Raw genomic sequence first — 21,578 nt, forward strand, 5'->3', positions numbered from 1 at the left:
ACAAGGCAGATAAATGTACATTTAGAAGGATGTAAAAACATGGATGAAAGGTACTGCAGCTGTAGGCCTTACTCCAGGAATTAACATGGGTAATGGGGAAATTATTTAAACAATTCCCCCAAAGTTGGTACAATATGCAATTCCACAAAATACAAACAGGTTGTCGCATGGAAGCCTTTTAGCCTAGCATATTTACTTCAAACAAAGTCGCCATAAATGCAAAGCGAACGCATAATTAACACTGCCGGACTGCACAAGTGAGGCGAATGCAGGTAATAACCACCAGGAAACCCTTACAGTAGGCTATAGCCTAGAAATTAACATGAGCCTCGCTGGGCTGCTCTTAAATCTGTCATTGTGAATCTTCAGACAGGCACGAATTTGACAGGCCTATGCACAATTCACTAGGCAGCTCTGTCACAGACACAATTCAGAGGCTATTCTAGAGCCTTGGCTATTTTCATATCCAGTCCCAATACCACCGAAACGCCAAATCCTGACTCCTGTATCGCATGAAAATGTCTAACTTTATTCTGTAATCCATATGTTGCATTATTTGGGCTCCCGAATGGCGCAGCTGTCTAAGGCACTGCATCTCGGTGCCAGATGCGTCACTACAGTCCTTGATTCGAATCTAGGCTGTATTACAAACAGCTATGATTGGTAGTCCCATTGGGCGTACAATCGACCCCGCGTCGTCTGGGTTTGGCCGTAATTGTAAATAAGAATGTGTTCTTAAACTGACTTGCCTAGTTAAAATAAAAAGTTAAATAAAAAATAAAATAATGATCAAGGCACGTCTCACCTATGCATGGCAAAATACCTCTATAACATTTCTCCATCTCTGCGCAGTCTGGTATTTGCCCATAATGAGAGCTTTGGTAGAGATTGTGTGATCAAAAAACAGTATGCGAGTAGATATTCATGTTTTTGAAAGAGTTGGTCCCTGTTAAGATCGCCTACCTTGATATTCAAACTATTTCCACTCTTCATCTCCCCATTATTTATGAGCTGATCTGATATCTGTATTCCATAATCATCTCCCATATTTGGAAAAAATCTAGTTGATCTGTCATTCATTGGAGGTTATCTGGCATTTTAGCAATTATGGCTTTTGACTGCCATTACAAAGTTAGAATGATTCGACAACCCTGTACTCGGAGTGCGCTCTGTCTCGAGATATCCTACTGCTGAAATGCACTGGCGATCAAATATCATATTATTGCTGAATATATGTTTCATTTTCTCTGAAATCTACATATTGGCGCATGCAGCCAAGTGATGAGGTGGCACAGCGACCTTCTTATTTGGGGAGAACCCTGGAATAGTGACCATATCTTGGTTTTAAATGCTTTAAATGCATTTCCGATTTTTGCTGTATGGGACTATCGGGATAAATATGAATTATTCCCGGTATTTAAACTTGGTAGATTTACGGGAAAATATGAATCCCTACTGTACTCTGACTCTTGTCCGTTTTTTACATCTTAGATGTAGTGTGAGATGTAGCTTAATGTGTAAGTATCTATGCTGCTAACACACATTTGGAAAGTGATTCCTTGTATCTTGAGACTACTAACACACTCTTTAAGTGCTGCAACATACTGTGCAAATAGAGTAGTGATTTGAGGAGCACCTTGGAGGAAAGGAAATTGCAATTCCACGAACAATGCCACAGCCAGGAGTAATTCAACTTCAACAGCAGACAAGGACAATAAGGAAAAGCCACACCTGCCTGAACAAAATGCAACAACAAGAAATGCTAACCTGGCATTATGGTTCAAATGTACTGTACATTTCTCTCCGAGGTATGTACTGTACATTTCTCTCCGAGGTATGTACTGTACATTTCTCTCTGAGGTAAGAGGTACCCTATCTTCCTGCACTGCAGATTGTAAATGGGAGAATTGTAAACATAGAAAAATGCGAGTTACGTTCTGTGGTGAAGGTTTCTCTCTTCTATGGCACAGTACATCTTAAAACATGTTCTTTCCTTGATGGGTGTTAAAAAATGTATTTTTCCCATGTGCTTTTATATCAATAGTAGGCTTGTATGCTTGCCTTTACCTTTTTTCTGTCCGCCTACCTACAATACACAAACCTCTACCAACTGCTCACACATTGGCTGTTTGAATGACTCAACCATGACCCAACCCTAAGATGATAATAATAACATGATCACTTGTGAGCCTCTCAGGTGAAGGCACTCAATGCTCTTTGCAAAGCACTTGATGGTACTTACTATAACTCACTTGGCTCCCTCTACTGCTTTCAGGCTAGTAGAGAGCACTGTTTTATACACCAACGCAAAGGCACTCTCCTGCCCTGCAGACAAGGTCAAACACATTGGTTCATTTATGTGACACAATACTGGTTTTAAAGGGAGTTACTTGATGTAACTGTAACTAGTCTTGTTATGTGTGTATTGCTGTTAATATTAAATAAAGCAGATATCTTTAGAAGAATGTTCTTGAAAGTGGTTATTTTCTTTCAATGCATTTCAAAGTTAATTTTAAGACTGATAATTGAAATGATATAGGCTAATGTTTGCATATACCCTTTGAATGAGCCATCTGTCTTAAATCACACATTTCAACAGCACTACCCACTAACTAAGCATTTATAGATGTTCTAGAAGGGCAAACATCCAACAGAGATGTTATTTTGGTAGTATTTGATTGCAAGTACTTCTCTCTACAGCTGAACAATCGAGTGGGTTTAGTGGTGTGTCCTTGTCCCCCCCAACCCCTTGCCTCTGATTTAGCTTGGTAACACAATGTTTCAGGAGAGCAGGGATACTAAGAGAGATGTCATAATCAGCTTAGTGTGACACTCAGCCAATGTGAGAGCTAGGAGGAGAGCTTGACATGTCTCCTCTAGTGACAGTTAATAATTCATGACAAATATCTCAGGATTAATAATGAATTGCAATGAGTGTAATGAATTTTCCATGTCAGCCATTAGGTGAACACAGAACTGTTATTGACACAAGCCTTATTGTCTGATGACTAAAATCACACAGCAGCAGTCTGCCAGCTTATGTTCAAAAGTGGAATTAGTATATATATATATTGGATGCCTGTGCTTGGAGATTCTGCCAACACTGTATACAGGGACAACACTATTGGGATTTCATCATTTGCAATTACTGTGCATCAACCATAGCAGAGCACATAATATCTAGTTAAATAAATTATTCCAAATCAATTTGCAGTTTAGCTACAGAATATTTCATTTTTTAATTATTGTACAAAACCATGTCCTACCTGCCAAGCAAGAAAAAACAAAATCAAGAAATACTATTCAAATGATCACATTTTAAAATGCACAAAGACCACCTATGCTATGTTTTACTCTTAGATGTACAGATTTGGTTTCCAGTGAGCACAGCTAGTGTGAATTCACGGTTTGGTGCCACCCCGAGGACGATTGCTTGATACCATCTTCACTCATGCGACATGAATAATAAGGCAGTATTGTGCAGAGCAAAACGGTGGCTGAACCATTATGTCAGAGGTTATTGGATATGTTCACTGGTCAACATTAGTCAAACTCAAACTAAAACATAGGAAATCATTTTGGAAGATTCAATGTTTTTGCTTTTTTTTGTGGGGGGGGCGGTGTTGTGTGATTGAATACCTGAACATTCTTGGCCTTCATTGGTTTATGGAGCTTGGCAGTCTCAGACCTATGTGCTTCAGGCTATTAGAAAATAATCAGTCTTGTGGAAGCATTCTCTGCCTCTACAGTGCCCAGGGCTCTCACCTAAACAGAATAGGGTAAAAACACAGCTTAAATGACACAGGAGCGCACACACACACACACACACACACACACACACACACACACACACACACGCACACGCGCACACACCCCCACACCATTTACTTTGCTAGCACAAGCACATCCATATCCATTGGTTCTTACAAAACCAACCATGCTGAACATCTGCATTGAATGGCTATAGAGGCAAAGACATTAAGTGACAGCTGGCATTTTCAGTCAAATTAAAAAGAACCCGAAAAGAGAGTGGGGAAACAGTAATTGACATGTATTCAACATCATTCTCGCTGCACAATACCAACACATCATAATACATGGAATTCAGCAGAGCCCCACCATAAACAGATGAATATATTGTGAAGGTGTTGCTATGACAATGCCTACTCAGACTCGCCTGCACCAGACCCTTCTGTCACAATAAAGGGCTCTGGCCTGCCCCTGGAGATTGCACTATTTATGGAGAGTTTTAGTCTAGGGAGAGTAAATGCTGCACATTAAAACTGTACATGAACACTGAAACAGAACCCATATCTTTATTACCCCATGTTACAGGGTACAAATAGCTCTCAAAGCACGCCTGAGAAACCAAATGGTGCAATGAACATAAAATCAGGGAATAAAAGTGATAAAATGCATAAAAAATAAGTGAACTTGCATTGCATTTTACAAAAAAAATCGTTAGTTCATGATTTTTGAACAATTCACTGTAAAGTGCTTACTGATGATTTGAGTTGAGGAAAGCATGTCATGTCCCTTTGAATAACCATACACATTACAATTACACATAGAGATACAGCAATAGCCCCTCAATGGGCAAGCAATTACCAACCAGAAGACATAGGCCACATTTCATGTATTAGTCCTTTAATAAGATAACTGCTTCTTTAATTTCCTTGTTAATGGTAATAGCGAGAATCTTGCACTGGTTGCCAGAACAATGCCAATTACAAATGCTGGTGTTGTCACCCTACAGTTTCCTTCTCTCTTGTAATTACATGCAATTCTCAGACATACAGTATTAAAACTTCAAGGGCATCCCTCCAATCCTCTTATTGACTGGAATCCTTGAACAATATGGGTGGGAATGTGAGGAGGAGAGGAGCTCTAGTATTCTAGAGGAGTTTGGCTGGAAGGTTGAGGTTGGTGAATCCCTCTGGAACTTCCTCCGGTCTCCTCCCCCTCCTTTTCTCTCCTTCCCTCCTGGCGTGGGGGGGGGGGCTGGCCTGACAAAAGCAGGGATCTATCTGGCTGATGCCTGCCTTCCTACAGGTCCTGAGAATCCACTGTTGTTCATTTCGCTCTCATTAGGAGGCATAGAAAATAAAAAAAGAAACAAAAAACCTGGGGGTAGAAAATTCTCCCCCTGAATCCACCTAAACGGATATCTACCCACCCGCCCCAATCATAACCATTAAAAAAAAGGTAAAAACAAGGTCTACTGCAGAATGGCTTTACTCCTCCCAGTCTGTAGGAAGCTGGAGCCCCTTGGAGTTGAGGTGCGGTTGGTGGTCTTGCGGCTGTTCTGTCGTTTCTGAATGATCTTGGTGGCCGAAGGTTTCCGAGTGTCAGGCTGTCGCCTCCCCTGGGGGCCCCTCCACTTGCCCCTCTTCCCCACCCGGCCCTTTCCGGCCCCCGCTGGTCACTTGCGCGAGTGCAGTGTGTCCTGAAACTTGGTGCTGGTGTAGCGCACGTGGAAGCCCTTCTTGTTGATGGTGTCATCAGAGCGGAACTTGATTACAACGGAGTCGCCGGCAGAGTAGATCTCCTCAGGAGGCTGGGGGAACAGAGGAGAAAACACAGATGAAGTTAACTGCTGTCGCCTTCTGGCACTCCGACTGCACTTCAATTAAAACCAAATTATATCTCATAGATCCAGACTGAGGGGGCTGTAGGGTAAGGGAGGGGAGGGCTGTTGGAGTGAACAACTGCCCCTTATTCTCCAATAAAAATCATATAATGAGCTTTCCACCTTACTTTACAGTCTGTTTCCAGTTTAGTCCAATATGTCTAAAAAAAGGGCTCGATGGAGGAAGTGGCCCACTTGGTACTGTGAGCATTATATGTCCTCCAGCTCCTGCTAGCACTGATTTACAGGACCAGGCATCAGTAGAGTAGAGACACAGGCTTATTACTGATGTGTGTTAAATTAAATCAAGCTGTTCCTTGACCTACGGATTTAACGCTTCAACTCCCCAGTGGCCTCATTGTTTCAGCCCCCCCCACACACCTACTGTAGCCTCAGCACTAGCTGATTGGTTCGGTTACAGCTCAATGCTGGAGACCATGATAGCCTTTCACAAGCCAGCCAGGGTCCGCTCTTATCAAGCTCAGCTGCTACTGAAGCAATATACTCCAACCCGGTGGGACACATCAAGTTTAACAAAGTGATTAAAGCCGGAGAGCAGAGTAGTAATCTTCAAAACTTTAACACTCAAACACAGACAGAGTGTGAAAGGTTATTTTTCAACTGCAGAGCTAATTTTACACAATCTCTGAAAGTGTTGTTTTTACACAGCTGGTTCAACAAAGCTAGACCTGAAAGAGAGAATACCGATATTATGACAGTACATCACTGGTACTACAAATACTGTTGGGCAGAAAAAGTCCTTCAATAGATGAGACTATCAGTGAGTTTACCCCAGAGCCACAGTAGCGTCCCAGCCTTGGGGACTTGGTATCGACACCATCAAAGAGCTCCATGTAGTCGTAGCCACAGTCAGCCTCCTCCTCAATCTCAAAGGTCTGGAAGATGAGCTCCACCCCGTAGCCTTTCTCAGCAGCGATCACCCACTGGCAGTCAGACGCACCGGGGTAGTTATTGTCCCCAAACTGAGCATGGGAGTACAGGTCTTTGGTCTTGACCTCAGCCTTAAGACGACCTCCACACTCTGGAGATAATAACAAAAAAATATCCATAGATATCACTCAGAAGGAACTAACCAATAACATTTGAGGAGAAGCCAGTGCAATAAATCTAGCCATACAGTGGGCTCTAAGTTGTGAGTCTAAGTTGTGTTGGCGGTAATATACCTGCTGTGTGGGAGGCCTCGAAGCCCTTCTTCTGGACAGAGTTATCAGAGAAGAAGCGGATGAACATCTTGTTGGAGCTGGACATGATGGGAGGAGGCTCCTTTGTGCCACAGAAGCGACCCAGACTGGGGGCTTTGCCGTCACGCCCGTCGTAGATCTCGATGTGGTCGTAGGCGCACTCCAGATGGGCCTCCATGTCGATCTCATTGAAGGCCTGAGACAAAGCATGAGTTGAGAGAATGAGATCAAATAGGGAAAGAGGATTGCAGGTATGTTTTACACGAGCTAGAGTATGAAATACAATGGTTCCCTATTGGCGGAAACCCATTGGAACGAAGACACATGCAATCACTTTTCATTGGCTGAGCCCAGTTAACTATATTCAAAAAGCTGAGATATGCACAGCATGCCATGGATGAAGACAAATGGTATGAATGTGACAGACGGGGGAGCCATTCATGCTTAGGGCATTGTCAACAGAGGCTGTGATGCTCAGTACAGTACAGTATAAAGTCCTCAATGATTTACACAGTACATTCAAACCCACCTTCCCGCAAACACAGGCATACCAAGAGCCACACACATGCAATCTGTATGTTAGAGAGTTGGAGGGGGACACATACGATTTTGATGCGATGGCCTGCAGTGGTGGAGAGCGCCCAAGTGCATGCCTTCTTGCTGGGGTATTTATCTGGCCAATTGGGGCTTGTGATGGTGCCAGTCACACTGTTCACAACGTGATCACAGCCGGCTGCAAAAACACATCCACAAAGTTAGCATCATTCTCCTGTATCATCACTGCTCCACACAAGATAATGTCCAAACCCCACTCAGGGGCTGTTGTTCTTGGCAAATGGTAGTGTTTCCTCGCTCACCCCCACTCATTGCAATAGGAGGTCATCCCCCTAAATCTAACTTCTAGAGCTCCAACCCGCATAAAATAAATGAACCCAGAATCAATGTGCCAGTGGGTCTCAGTTTCAGTGTGCAGGTGGCCGATTGGTACCTTCTTTGCAGTCGTGTTTGTTCTCGTGCAGCATAAAGCCACTGCGGCACTGACAGCTGTAGCTCCCGAAGGTGTTGACACACTCGTGCTGGCAGCCTCCATTCTCCTTCGAGCACTCGTCTTTGTCTGGGGACATAAAGGGACACTACCTTGATGAACGTTTCTCCCACACTACCACACTGCCATAAGCACTCAAGCACACTTGTGGTGTCAAATTGATGAACCTTCACTCATACATTGCCTTGCAAAAGTATTCATCCCCCTTGGCATTTTTCCTATTGTTGCATTACAACTTGTAATTTAAATATATTTTTTATTTGGATTTCAGGTAATGGACATATACATATTGTTTCAAAAAATACAAAAACAGAAAAGTGGTGCGTGCGTATGAATTCACCCCCCTTTTGCTATGAAGCCCCTAAATAAGATCTGGTGCAACCAATTACCTTCAGAAGTCACATAGACACGTTAATTAAATAAAGTCCACCTGTGTGCAATCTAAGTGTCACAATCTCAGTATATATACACAACTGTTCTGAAAGGCCCCAGAGTCTGCAACACCACAAAGCAAGGGGCACCACCAATCAAGCAGCACCATGAAGACCAAGGAGCTCTCCAAACAGGTCAGGGACAAAGTTGTGGAGAAGTATAGATCAGGGTTGGGTTATAAACAAATATCAGAAACTTTGAACATCCCACAGAGCACCATTAAATTCATTATTAAAAAATGGAAAGAATATGGCACCACAACAAACCTGCCAAGAGAGGGCCGCCCACCACAATTCACAGACCAGGCAAGGAGGGCATTAATCAGAGAGGCAACAAAGGGACCTAAGATAACCTTGAATGAGCTGCAAAGCTCCACAGCGGAGATTTGAGTGTCTGTCCATAGGACCACTTTAAGCCCTACACTCCACAGAGCTGGGCTTTATGGAGGAGTGGCGAAAAAAGGCCATTGCTTAAAGAAAAAAATAAGAAAAACACGTTTGGTGATCGCCAAAAGGCATGTGGGAGACTCCCCAAACATATGGAAGAAGGTACTCTGGTCAGATGAGACTAAAATTGAACTTTTTGGCCATGAAGGAAAATGCTATGTATGTTGCAAACCCAACACCTCGAGGATGTTTTTCATCGGCAGGGACTGGGAAACTGGTTAGAATTGAAGGAATGATGGATGGCGCTAAATATAGGGAAATTCTTGAGGGAAACCTGTTTCAGTCTTCCAGAGATTTGAGACTGGGATGGAGGTTCACCTTCCAGCAGAACAATTTTTATTTTTTATTTTTTTATTTTACCTTTATTTTACTAGGCAAGTCAGTTAAGAACAATTTCTTATTTTCAATGACAGCCTAGGAACAGTGGGTTAACTGCCTGTTCAGGGGCAGAACGACAGATTTGTAACTTGTCAGCTCGGGGATTTGAACTTGCAACCTTTCGGTTACTAGTCCAATGCTCTAACCACTAGGCTACCCTGCCGGCTACAATGACCCTAAGCATACTGCTTAAGCAACACTTGAGTGGTTTAAGGGGAAACATTTAAATGTCTTGGAATGGCCTAGTCAAAGCCCAGACCTCAATCCAATTGAGAATCTGTGCCATGACTTAAAGATTGCTGTACACCAGTGCAACCCATCTAACTTGAAGGCGCTGGAGCAGTTTTGCCTTGAATAATGGGAAAGAATCCCAGTAGCTAGATGTGCCAAGCTTATAGACATACCCCAAGAGACTTGCAGCTGTAACTGCTGCAAAAGGTGGCTCTACAAAGTATTGACTTTGGGCAGGTGAATAGTTATGCACACTCGTGTTCTGTTTTTGTGTGTTATTTCTTGTGTTTTACAATAAAAAATATTTTGCATCTTCAAAGTGGTAGGCATGTTGTGTAAATCAAATGATACAAACCCCACAAAAATCAAATAGGAAAAATGCCAAGGGGGGTGAATACTTTCGCAAGCCACTGTACACACAGAAACAGACTATTGGAGGGAAAGACACACACACAGTGTCAAAGGCTCACCTGAAAAGAACTGAGCTTTGAATCCCTTCTTGGAGACTGTGTTGTCGGACTTAAATTCAATGCGCATGTTGTTGTACTGAGAGGTGATGGCCTCGGGTTTCTCTGCTCCACAGAACTTCCCATGTAGCCTTGAGTCTGCAGAAAGCCCACTGCGCACCTCCACATAGTCATATTTACACACCTGGACAGAGAAACAGCAGGTCATTACAACATGAAAGGGAATGTAATTAAAACTTGTACAAATACGATGCACAGGAATATATTACAAACAGTCTGTACTCTATGACAGACAGGAGGACAGCTTCACGATGACACCACTACGGCTCGTGGGGATAGAACAAACCCAACCCGTGCTCAGTCATAACAACCCCGGTACTCACGTCATTGCCCTCAGTCTCAAAGACGTCAAAAAGCAGGGTGATTCGGTACTGTGTGGGTGCCACCAGCTGCCAGATACAGTTCTTGTTGGGGGGGTACTCTCTAGGCCAGCCTGGACTGGTGATGGAGCCGTTCAGCTTGGTGATGAAACCTCCACAGGCAGCTACACAGACAGACAGAGGAGAGGAGAGAAGACCAGGACAATGGTTAAGATGTGCTTAAACTTCATATGGTTATAATGATATAATGGTGTATATAAAAATGTGTATCACTGACAATTTGTGCAAAACACCTATCTGTAGTAGCAGAATCATTTTTATTACCCATATCGGTCAATAAAGGTCAACACAATTGGCTGACCTGCTGATTTCACATGCAACCTACTGCTGATGGTCTCCGACAGGCTTGACAGTTACGCAATATCATGTTCTGTCGTATTAATGAAAAGTGTGGTAGGGTTTTATCTCCAAAAAGCTTAAAAACACAATGCATTTCATCCAAAAAGGTTAAGCTGGGTATTAATAAACCATTGAGGATAATGTTATAACAGACACCCTACTTTATTTTCACCAAAAACTTAAACATGCAGAAATGTATGTAATCCAAAAGGGTTAAGCTCGATAATTACTCAATGTTTGAGGAACATGTAATAGCAGGCCTCCTCCTCTAGAGGCAGACAGTGGTCAGGTTTGGTAAAAAGAAAAGAGCAATGAAAAGGTGAAGCTATAAACCACTGCATCAGCACTTCTGTCTGGTTCTAATTAGGATGTTTTTAACACTTGCGTTGGGCTCTGATTACCTGTGATGTTGGATTGAATTTAGGTCGGGTGAGTGGATCGAATTACAACCCCATTTGGTGGCAGAAATCCAAATGACAATCCAATGACAAATCTCTGGCGGTATGTTTTCTAGCTACTATGTGGGGCAACTGGACTTGGTGTATTTGGGTGGCAGTGATTAAATAACAGCAGTGAACTGCATTACTATGTGACCTGCAGTAGAGGAGACATTATTGACCAGGCTCTGGGCAGCATTCTGCTGTACTCACCCTCACAGCTGCGCTTGTCGGCAGCCAGCTCGTAGCCCGGGTCACAGGCACACTTGTAGCTGCCCAGTGTGTTGACACAGCGTTGCTCACAGCGACCATTGTCGGGCTTGGAGCACTCGTCCATCTCTACAACCACAACAACAACAACATGTTACCTTTACATGGCCTTGCATCTCAACAGCCTACAAGTCACAAATGATGAATGCTGCAATTTGTAAATAAACATAATTTAACTAAATCAATCATGACGGAATTACTCTCAAATTACTCAATTTGACATGCTGCTGAGTTATGTATTACTATGGAAATCACGCTGGTAATTTCTACAACGAGGGTATATGCCATCATGTTCTTTTCTATCGTCCAAACCCTTGAGATCTGACCTTTGAAAAAGTTGGCTGCGAAACCAGCCTTGTTGACAGAGCCATCAGACACAAACTTCATCCACAGCTGGTTGGAACTGGTCTTGATGTCATCTGGCTTGTCGTAGCCACAGAAGCGTCCCAGCAGTGGGCTGTTGTCTGAGTTCCCATCCCTCACCTCCAGGTAGTCATAGGCACAGCTGTCATGCCTCTCAATCTAAGGAAAATAGGAGACAAAGGGACCGGGTTAGTAGAACTTTTCATTCAGTCATTTTCATAATCAAAGGTTGCAGAGGATATGGATGTAGCGGCAGTATGCAAATTAGAAAGCGGGTTGGGGGAGTTAGGGGGCCCCCCTGAATGAGAGATGAGTGCTGCTAAATGTAACAAAAGTCTAACTTTGGGGCTAATTGAGCCAATCTCCTATTTGTTTACAACGCAATTGTGTACTGCTACAGTGGTAAATATAAAAATAAAAGCTTATTCCAAATGAAACGAACACCCCAATCTCTCTGTCATGGTTTAAACTGGTTTCAGTTGGTTCAAGTTCTTTCAATCACATTCACTTCTTCACTCTGCCTCTGTCTTGAGCTATCGCTAGAAAACTTGCAACATTGTTCTGACTGGGCCCTCAAAAGTTTACCTTGCCGATGAGCTTGGGACAGACACAGCCATAGTTCAGCCCCTTTTTAGGTGTCCCGACTTTTCTTTTTACAAAAAAATTCAATTTGTCAGCAAGACGCATCAATTAATGCAGGCTACAAGAGTGGGCCTAATAACAAATTGGGGTATTTTGCAACAGATTCCCTTCATCAATCGCGGGTGCACAGTGCTGTAATTATTTTTCAGTGGACGAAAGTGTGCAGGTGGCCTACTTTTTGAAGTTATTTGTTTGACGATCAGATGAAAATAATATCATGCCACATAAATACAATTTTAACAATCAGTCCCATGAAAAAAATGGAGACCCCTAATGTCATGGTATGATTCGCAGTCTGTGTAGCACTGTGTAAAAATGTGCTACTGGATGTGGAGGGTATGAAAATAACAAAGAGGCTCGTATCTCTTACCTCAAAGGACTGGAAGGTCAGGCCGACGTGGTAGCCCTGAGAAACACTGATCTTCCATATGCACACCTTGTTGGGACGATAGTCGTCTGGGTAGTTAGGAGACTGGATCTGTCCATTATCCTTCTTCACCTCCCCTCCACAGATGGCTGAATGGCAGAGAACATGCAGTGATGTCATCGTTATCTATCATCCTCATCATCATTACCACATTTCTCTCAAGGGGTATTGTGTTTTATTTCATCACAATGTTGATTATTAAAAATGATTCCTATATTAAATACATCATGCTCTACAGTCTGGATATAATGTTGAGCTGAAAATCACCTCGGACCAAAATCTGATTAATGCAGAATAACGTGCTCTACCCATTAGCATGGAGGCAGCCAGATGTGGGGATTTGACAGAATCACTGAGCTGTTTTCAGGCACGTTGTTCAGTCTGTGACCCAGGTGCCCAGTCAGTCAGCTGAGCTGTGTTGTTATGGGTCTGCTGGGGATTGGGCTCCGGCTCTGGCCTTACCTTCATACACAGCGGAGAAGCCCTTCCCCACCCAGTTACTGCTACTGCGGAACTCGATCCACAACCGGCTGTCAGTGGAGATGATTGGTTCAGGCAGCTTATCCCCACAGAAACGACCTGGAACACACACACACACACCAGACCACCTTATCAGACTCCAGAACTACTTTTTTGTCCAGACAAACTTATTATATGAAGTTTATTTTCAGCATCACTGTACCGTAGTGTAGTGCACGTATGGAACTATATCTTTCTTCTAATAAATCCTGACCTTTCAGAGGGGCTTTCCTGGAGTATCCATCTCTGATCTCGACATGGTCGTACCAGCACAGGTGACTCCTGTACAGATCCATGGAGGTGAAGTTCAGGATGATCTTAAAAACCAAGAGAGCATGGTTACAGACCTGGTACAGTGCGGCAGGTAGCCTAGCAGTTAGTGTTAGGCCAGTAATCGAAAGGTTGCTGGTTCGAATAACTGAGCCGACAAGGTGAAAATAATCTTCCTACGTGCCCTTGAGCAAGACACTTAACCCTAATTTGCTCCAGGGGCGTGGTACTACTACAGCTGAACCTGTAAAACAACTTATTTTCCTGCATCTATCCAGCGTATGTGACAATTAAACATAAATACAGTACCATTCAAAAGTTTGGACACACCTAGTCATTCAAGGGTTTGTCTTTATTTTTACTATTTTCTACATTGTAGAATAATAGTGAAGACATCAAAACAATGAAATAACACATATGGAATAATCTAGTAACCAAAAGAGTGTTAGACAAATCAAAGTATATTTTTGATTTTAGATGCTTCAAAGCAGCCACCCTTTGCCTTGAAGACAGCTTTGAACACTCTTGGCATTCTCTCAACTAGCATCACCTGGAATGATTTTCCAACAGTCTTGATGGACTTCCCACATATGTTGAGGACTTGTTGGCTGCTTTTCCTTCACTCTGCAGTCCAACTCATCCCAAACCATCTCAATTGGGTTGAGGTCGGGTGATTGTGGAGATTATATATAATCTCCACAATCACCCTATCTATCTATCTATCTATCTATCTATCTATCTATCTATCTATCTATCTATCTATATATATATATATACATACACACACACATACATATAATACACACACATACATATACACACACTACCGTTAAAAAGGTTGAGGTCACTTAAGTCGTTGTTTTTGAAAGAAAAGCAACTTTTTTGTCCATTAAATTGATCAGAAATACAGTCTAGACATTGAAAATAATATTGAATGAATATTGAAAATGACTATTGTAGCTGGAAACGGCTGATTTTTTAAATAGAATATCTACATAGGCGTACAGAGGCCCATTATCAGCAACCATCACTCCTGTGTTTCAACGACACGTTGTGTTAGCTAATCCAAGTTTATCATCATTTTAAAAAGGCTAATTGATCATTAGAAAACCCTTTTGCAATTACGTTAGCACAGCTGAAAACTGTTCTTCTGATTAAACAAGCAATAAAAAAAACTGGCCTTTAGACTAGTTGAGTATCTGGAGCATCAGCATTTATATACATTTTGTCCCGAGTCCAAACAGTTTCAACATGAGAAGAACAAAACTCCAGTGCTGACTCAAAGGGATAATATGGATCATCATCTAAGATTACAAGATTACATTATCCTAAGGAAAACAGACGTATCACTACTAAGCCGTGATAAACAAAGCACTTCTCCAAAGACTGATCCAAGTTTCTATGTCAGTCAGTTTTCCAAGGCCTCATCATGCCTCCCACCTTTTCCCCTGGCGTGACCGATATTCTCCAGATGCAGTGCATGTAGGCTGAGTATCCGTTGGGGAAGCCAGGAGAAGAGAAGTTCCCACTGCTTTCCTGCAGGCTGTCTCCACATCCTATCCACACAGACAGACGGACAGAGAGAGACAGACGGACAGAGAGAGACGGACAGAGAGAGACATAGAGAGAGAGACAGAGATAGAGAGAGAGACACACAGAAGGACAGAGAGAGAGAGAGAGAGACACAGAGAGAGAGAGAGAGAGAGAGAGAGAGAGAGAGAGAGAGAGAGAGAGAGAGACAGAAGGACAGAGAGAGAGAGAGAGAGAGAGAGAGAGAAGGACAGAGAAAGACAGAAGGACAGAGAGAGAGAGAGAGAGAGAGAGAGAGACAGGCGGACAGAGAGAGACCGAAGGACAGAGAGAGAGAGCGAGGCAGATGGACAGAGAAACAGACGGACAGAGAGAGACGGAGAGAAAGAGAGTGCGCGAGAGAAAGAGACCGCAAGAGAGAGAGAGAGAGAGTGCACAAGAGAGAGAGAAAAGAGAGTGCGCAAGAAAGAAAGAGAGAGAGTGCACAAGAGAGCGAGACAGACATTAACATGAGGACCACGTCAACCAGTGGAGGACATAGCAATTAGTTTCTGTAATGATATGGGCTAAGACATATGGACTCCAGCAGTAGCATAGAGAAACAGCAATGAAGTAGCCGAGTCCCACTAAAAGGATGTTCCAGAAGACAGCAGCTTGATGCAGCAATTAAAGTGTCTTCAGAAAGTATTCACAACCCTGGACTTTTTCCACATGTTGTTGTGTTACAGCCTGAATTTAAAATGTATTAAATTGAGATGTTCTGTCACTGGCCTACACACAATACCACATCATGTCAAAGTGGAATTATATTCTTGGGGTCACTCATGTCTTACAAATTCATTAAAAATGAAAAGCTGAAATGTCTTATCAATAAGTATTCCACCCTGCTGTTATGGCAAGCTTAAATAAGTTCAAGGGTAAATATGTGCATAACAAGTCACATATTAAGTTGCATGAACTCACCCTGAGTGCAATTATAGTGTTTAACATGCTTTTTTAATGACTTCCTCATCTCTGTACCCCAGATATACAGATAATTGTAATGTCCCTCAGTCGAGCAGTGAATTTAAAACACAGGCTTAACCAAAAACAACAGGGATGTTTTCCAATGCCTTGCAAAGAAGAACACTTATTTGTAGATGGGTAAATATTGAATATCCCTCTGAGCAAGGTGAAGTTATTAACTACACTTTGGATGATGTATCAATACACACCAGTCACTACAAAGATACAGTCGTCCTTCCAAACTCAATTGCCCGAGAGTAAGGAAACCGCTCAGGGATTTCACCATGAGGCCAATGGTGAAATCAAATCAAAGTTTATTTGTCACGTGCGCCGACTACAACAGGTACAGTGCATACACACAATGCATATAGCCCGCTTAACCAACGTGCGGGAGCACAATTGAGGTAGTATGTACATGAATGTATAGTTAAAGTGACTATGCATATATGATAAACAGAGAGTAGCAGCAGTGTAAAAAGAGGGGTTGGGGGGAGGAGGCACACAATGCAAATAGTCCGGGTAGCCATTTGATTACCTGTTCAGGAGTCTTATGGCTTAGCGGTAAAAATTGTTGAGAAGCCTTTTTGTCAGCTTTGAGGGTACTATGGTGTTGAACGCTGAGCTGTAGTCAATGAACAGCATTCTCACATAGGTGTTCCCTTTATCCAGGTGGGAAATGGCAGTGTGGAGTGCAATAGATTGCATCATCTGTGGATCTGTTTGGGTGTTATGCAAATTGGAGTGGGTCTAGGGTTTCTGGGATAATGGTGTTGATGTGAGCCATTACCAACCTTTCAATGCACTTTATGGCTACAGACGTGAGTGCTCTGCGTCTGTGTCATTTAGGCAGGTTGCCTTTGTGTTCTTGGGCACAGGAACTATGGTGGTTTGCTTGAAACATGTTGGTATTACAGACTCAATCAGGGCCATGTTGAAAATGTCAGTGAAGACACCTGCCGGTTGGTCAGCATTATGCCCGGAGCACATGTCCTGGTACTCTGTCTGGCCCTGCAGCCTTGTGTATGTTGACCTGTTTAAAGGTCTTACTCACGTCGACTATGGAGAGCGTGATCACACAGTCGTCCAGGAACAGCTGATGCTCTCGTACATGCCTCGGTGTTTCTTGCCTCAAAGCGAGTATAGAAGTGATTTAGCTCATCTGGTAGGCTCGTGTCACTGGGTGGCTCGCAGCTGTGCTTCCCTTTGTAGTCTGTAATAGGTTGAAAGCCCTGCCACATAAGACGAGCGCCGGAGCCGGTGTTGTATGATTCAATCTTAGCCCTGTATTGATGCTTTGTCTGTTTGATGGTTCATCACAGGGCATAGCAGGATTTCTTGTAAGCTTCCGGGTTAGAGTCCCACACCTTGAAAGCTGCAGCTCTAACCTTTAGCTCAGTGCGAATGTTGCCTGTAATCCATGGCTTCTGGTGAGGGGTATGTACATACAGTCACTGTGGGGACGACATCCTCAATGCACTTATTGATAAAGCCAGTGACTGATGTGGTGTACTCCTCAATGCCATTGGAAGAATCCTGGAACATGTTCCAGTGTGTGATAGCAAAACAGTCCTGTAGTTTAGCACCTGCTTCATCTGAACACTTTTTTTATTGACCGAGTCACCGGTGCTTCCTGCTTTAATTTTAGCTTGTAAGCAGGGACCAGAAGGATGGAGTTGTGGTCGGATTTACCAAATGGAGGGCGAGGGAGAGCTTTGTACGCATCTCTGTGTGTGGAGTACAGGTGATTTTGAATTTATTTCCCTCTGGTTGCACATTTAACATGTTGATGGAAATTTGGTAGAACTGATTTAAGTTTCCCTGCATCAAAGTCTCCGGCCACTAGGAGCGCCACCTCTGGGTGAGTGGTTTCTTGTTTGGTGACTTTAAAACAGTTACAGAGTTTAATCGCTGTGAAAGGAGGAAAGTGAGGATGGATCAACATTGTAGCTACCATAATATTAACCTAGATGACATATTGAAAAGAAAGAAGCCTGTACAGAATAAAAATATTCCAAAACATGCATCCTGCTTACAATAAGAGACACTAAAGTAAAACTGCAAAACATGTGGCCTAGAAATGAACTTTATGTCCCAAATACAAAACGTTGTGTTTAGGGCACATCCAACACAACACATAACTGACTACCACACTTCATATTTTCAAGCATGGTGGTGGCTACATCAGGTTATGGGTATGCTTGTCATCGACAAGGACTAGGGAGCGTTTCATAATAAAAGGAAATGGAATACAGCTACAAGCACAGGCAAAATCCTAGAGGAAAACCTGGTTCAGTCTGCTTTCCAGCAGACACTGGGAGGCAGATTCACCTTTGTGTGAATACTTATACAAATGATATATTTCTGTATTTCATTTTCAATACATTTGCTAAAACTTCCTAAAAACATGTTTTAACTTTGTCATTATGGGTTAATATGTGTAGATGGGTGAGAATTATTATTTTTACTCCATTTTTAATTCAGGCTGTAACAAAACAAAATGTGGAATAAGGGGTATGAATACTTTGTTTAGGCACTGTATAATCCTGGATCTTAAGAGGAGGGCAACTCTTTCATGTTCAGAGGCACATCTGCTGATCGTGATGATATTCAAACTCTTCCAGATGATGAGAAGCGATAGCAGAAAACAGTATGAGACACATCCTCTGTACATCGTCTCAAAATAAACCTGGCTTACTATAAATAACCCAACCCTCTGGGAGACGTAATACATAATGTACATTCTGGTAGTCAAGCCTCCCCATGGACAACTGGCTAAACCAACTGTGCTACAGGGGTTCGTTCCAACCAGCACGCATGGCTTAGGGGGACAGTGCTCTAGGGCAAGTATTCCCATACTGGGGTACGCACAATGCCATTGGAGTCATGCCAAATAAAAATGTGATTCACATTTAAAAATACAATAAAATATTAAAAATGTAATTTCTTCACATTTTCAAACAGTCCATTTAGTAAGGCCCGTGTCCATAGAGACACATACTACACCGGCAGCTGTCAATGACACAAGTTGTTCTGCTTCCACGAGTACATCTAATGCTAGCATCAGTAATTCTACATTTGTTGTTAGCCCAGCTAGCATGGACACTGACAGTTGTGGATCTGATGCAGCCGAAGAGCTACTGCTCCTTTACCCGGGAAAGCACCGAACAACAGACAGGGACGTTGGACCATCGAAGAGACGCAAATATGATGAGAACAACATTGATTTGGGGTTCACTTATATTGGGAGTAGTGCCTTTCCTCAGCCACAATGTGTTATATGTGCAAAAGTACTATCTAACAACTTGATGACACCTTCACTCTTGTGCAGACATTTAGAAAGAAAACATACCCATTTGAAAAATAAGATGACTTTTGAGTAGTAAGATATGTATAAAAGCAAGAGATAACATTAATAAGAAGGGGCTAGAAGCGTCTTATATGGTGTGCTACCGAGTGGGTGTGTGCCTTTCCAAATCATGTCCAACCAAGTTGTAGACACATCTCGAGGACTATCAATGGAAACAGGATGCACCTGAGCTCAATTTCGAGACTCATAGCAAAGGGTCTGAACACTTCTGTAAATAAGTTAAAACTTTTTTTACTATACATTTGCAAAAATGTCTAAAAACCTGTTTTTGCTTGTCATTATAGGGTATTGTCAGTAGATTGATGATGAATTTGTTTTAATCTAATCCATTTTATAATAAGGCTATAACTTAACAACATGTGGAAAGAGTCTAGGGGTCTGAATACTTTCTGGATGCACTGTAAATTTAATATAAACTCAGCAAAAAAAGAAACGTCCTCTCACTGTCATCATCAGGTCTTGTCATCATTGTATGATTGTTTTGTGTGCAAATGAACTCAAGCTTACAGACAATGTCAAATGTGATATACAGTCGAAGTCGGAAGTTTATGTACACTTTAGCCAAATACATTTAAACTCAGTTTTTCACAATCCCTGACTTTTAATCCTAGTAAAAATTAGGATCACCACTTTATTTTAAGAAGGTGAAATGTCAGAATAATAGTTTACATACACTCAGTATTTGGTAGCATTGCCTTAAATTTGTTTAAAACTTGGGTCAAACGTTTTGGGTAGCCTTCCACAAGCTTCCCACAATATGTCGGGTGAATTTCGGCCCATTCCTTCTGACAGAGCTGGTGAAACTGAAACTGATATTTTCGATAGGATTGAGTTATTTATTTTTTCACCTTTATTTAACCAGGTATGCTAGTATGCTAGTTGAGAACAAGTTCTCATTTACAACTGCGACCTGGCCAAGATAAAGCAAAGCAGTGCGACACCTACAACAACACAGAGTTACACATGGAATAAACAAGCGTACAGTCAATAACAACATTTTTAAAAGAAAGTCTTTATACAGTGTGTGCAAATGGCGTGAGGAGGTAAGGCAATAAATAGGCCATAGTAGCGAAGTAATTACAATTTAGCAAATGAACACTGGAGTGATAGATGAGCAGATGATGATGTGCAAGTAGAAATACTGGTGTGCAAAAGAGCAGAAAAGTAAATAAAAACAATATGGGGATGAGGTAGGTAGATTGGGTGGGCTATTTACAGATGGGCTATGTACAGCTGCAGCGATCGGTTAGCTGCTCAGATAGCTGATCTATAAAGTTAGTGAGGGGAATATAAGTCTCCAGCTTCAGCGATTTTTGCAATTCGTTCCAGTCATTGGCAGCAGAGAACTGGAATGAAAGGCAGCCAAACGAGGTGTTGGCTTTGGAGATGATCAGTGAGATATACCTGCTGGAGCGCGTGCTACGGGTAGGTGTTGTTATCATGACCAGTGAGCTGAGATAAGGCGGAGCATTACCTAGCATAAACTTAGATGACCTGGAGCCAGTGGGTCTGGCAACGAATATGTAGCGAGGGCCAGCCGACTAGAGCACACAAGTCGCAGTGGTGGGTGGTATAAGGGGCTTTGGTGACAAAACGGGTGGCACTGTGATATACTGCCTTCCAGTTTAATGAGTAGAGCATTAGAAGCTATTTTGTAAATGACATCGTCAAAGTCGATAATCGGTAGGATAGTCAGTTTTACGAGGATATGTTTGGCTGTGTGAGTGAAGGAGGTTTTGTTGCGAAATAGGAAGCCGATTCTAGATTTTATTTTGGATTGGAGATGTTTAATATGAGTCTGGAAGGAGAGTTTACAGTCTAGGCAGACACCTAGTTATTTGTAGTTATCCACATATTCAAAGTCAGAACCGTCCACATTAGTGATGCTAGTCGGGCGGGTGCGGGCAGCGAATGGTTGAAAAGCATGCATTTGGTTTTACTAGCGTTTAAGAGCAGTGTTGTATGGCATTGAAGCTCGTTTGGAGGTTAGTTAGCACTGTGTCCAAAGAAGGGCCAGATGTATACAGAATGTTGTCGTCTGAGTAGAGGTGGATCAGGGAATCACCCACAGCAAGAGCGACATTGTTGATATATACAGAGAAAAGAGTCAGCCCGAGAATTGAACCCTATGCAACCCTC

At 42.5% G+C, this 21,578-nt stretch overlaps 1 protein-coding gene across 1 annotated transcript in view; it reads right to left on the reverse strand.

Annotated features, from left to right (window-relative positions):
* Window positions 1-4,302: 4,302 nt before the first annotated feature.
* LOC124036289 (bone morphogenetic protein 1-like) overlaps window positions 4,303-21,578 on the reverse strand; it is a 50,733-nt gene continuing 33,457 nt past the window's right edge. Inside the window, exons 8-20 of the mRNA XM_046350656.1 lie at window positions 14,978-15,093; window positions 13,482-13,584; window positions 13,211-13,327; window positions 12,692-12,837; window positions 11,643-11,838; window positions 11,260-11,385; window positions 10,214-10,374; window positions 9,834-10,014; window positions 7,820-7,945; window positions 7,437-7,564; window positions 6,814-7,027; window positions 6,421-6,671; window positions 4,303-5,557 (exon numbers count right to left, since the gene is read on the reverse strand). Of these exons, the coding sequence (XP_046206612.1) occupies window positions 5,423-5,557; window positions 6,421-6,671; window positions 6,814-7,027; window positions 7,437-7,564; window positions 7,820-7,945; window positions 9,834-10,014; window positions 10,214-10,374; window positions 11,260-11,385; window positions 11,643-11,838; window positions 12,692-12,837; window positions 13,211-13,327; window positions 13,482-13,584; window positions 14,978-15,093 (2,000 nt within the window). The 3' untranslated portion in view covers window positions 4,303-5,422. The remainder of the gene's footprint in view (window positions 5,558-6,420; window positions 6,672-6,813; window positions 7,028-7,436; window positions 7,565-7,819; window positions 7,946-9,833; window positions 10,015-10,213; window positions 10,375-11,259; window positions 11,386-11,642; window positions 11,839-12,691; window positions 12,838-13,210; window positions 13,328-13,481; window positions 13,585-14,977; window positions 15,094-21,578) is intronic.

This window comes from Oncorhynchus gorbuscha, linkage group LG05, assembly GCF_021184085.1.
Source record: "Oncorhynchus gorbuscha isolate QuinsamMale2020 ecotype Even-year linkage group LG05, OgorEven_v1.0, whole genome shotgun sequence".
Classification (NCBI taxonomy): Eukaryota; Metazoa; Chordata; class Actinopteri; order Salmoniformes; family Salmonidae; genus Oncorhynchus; species Oncorhynchus gorbuscha.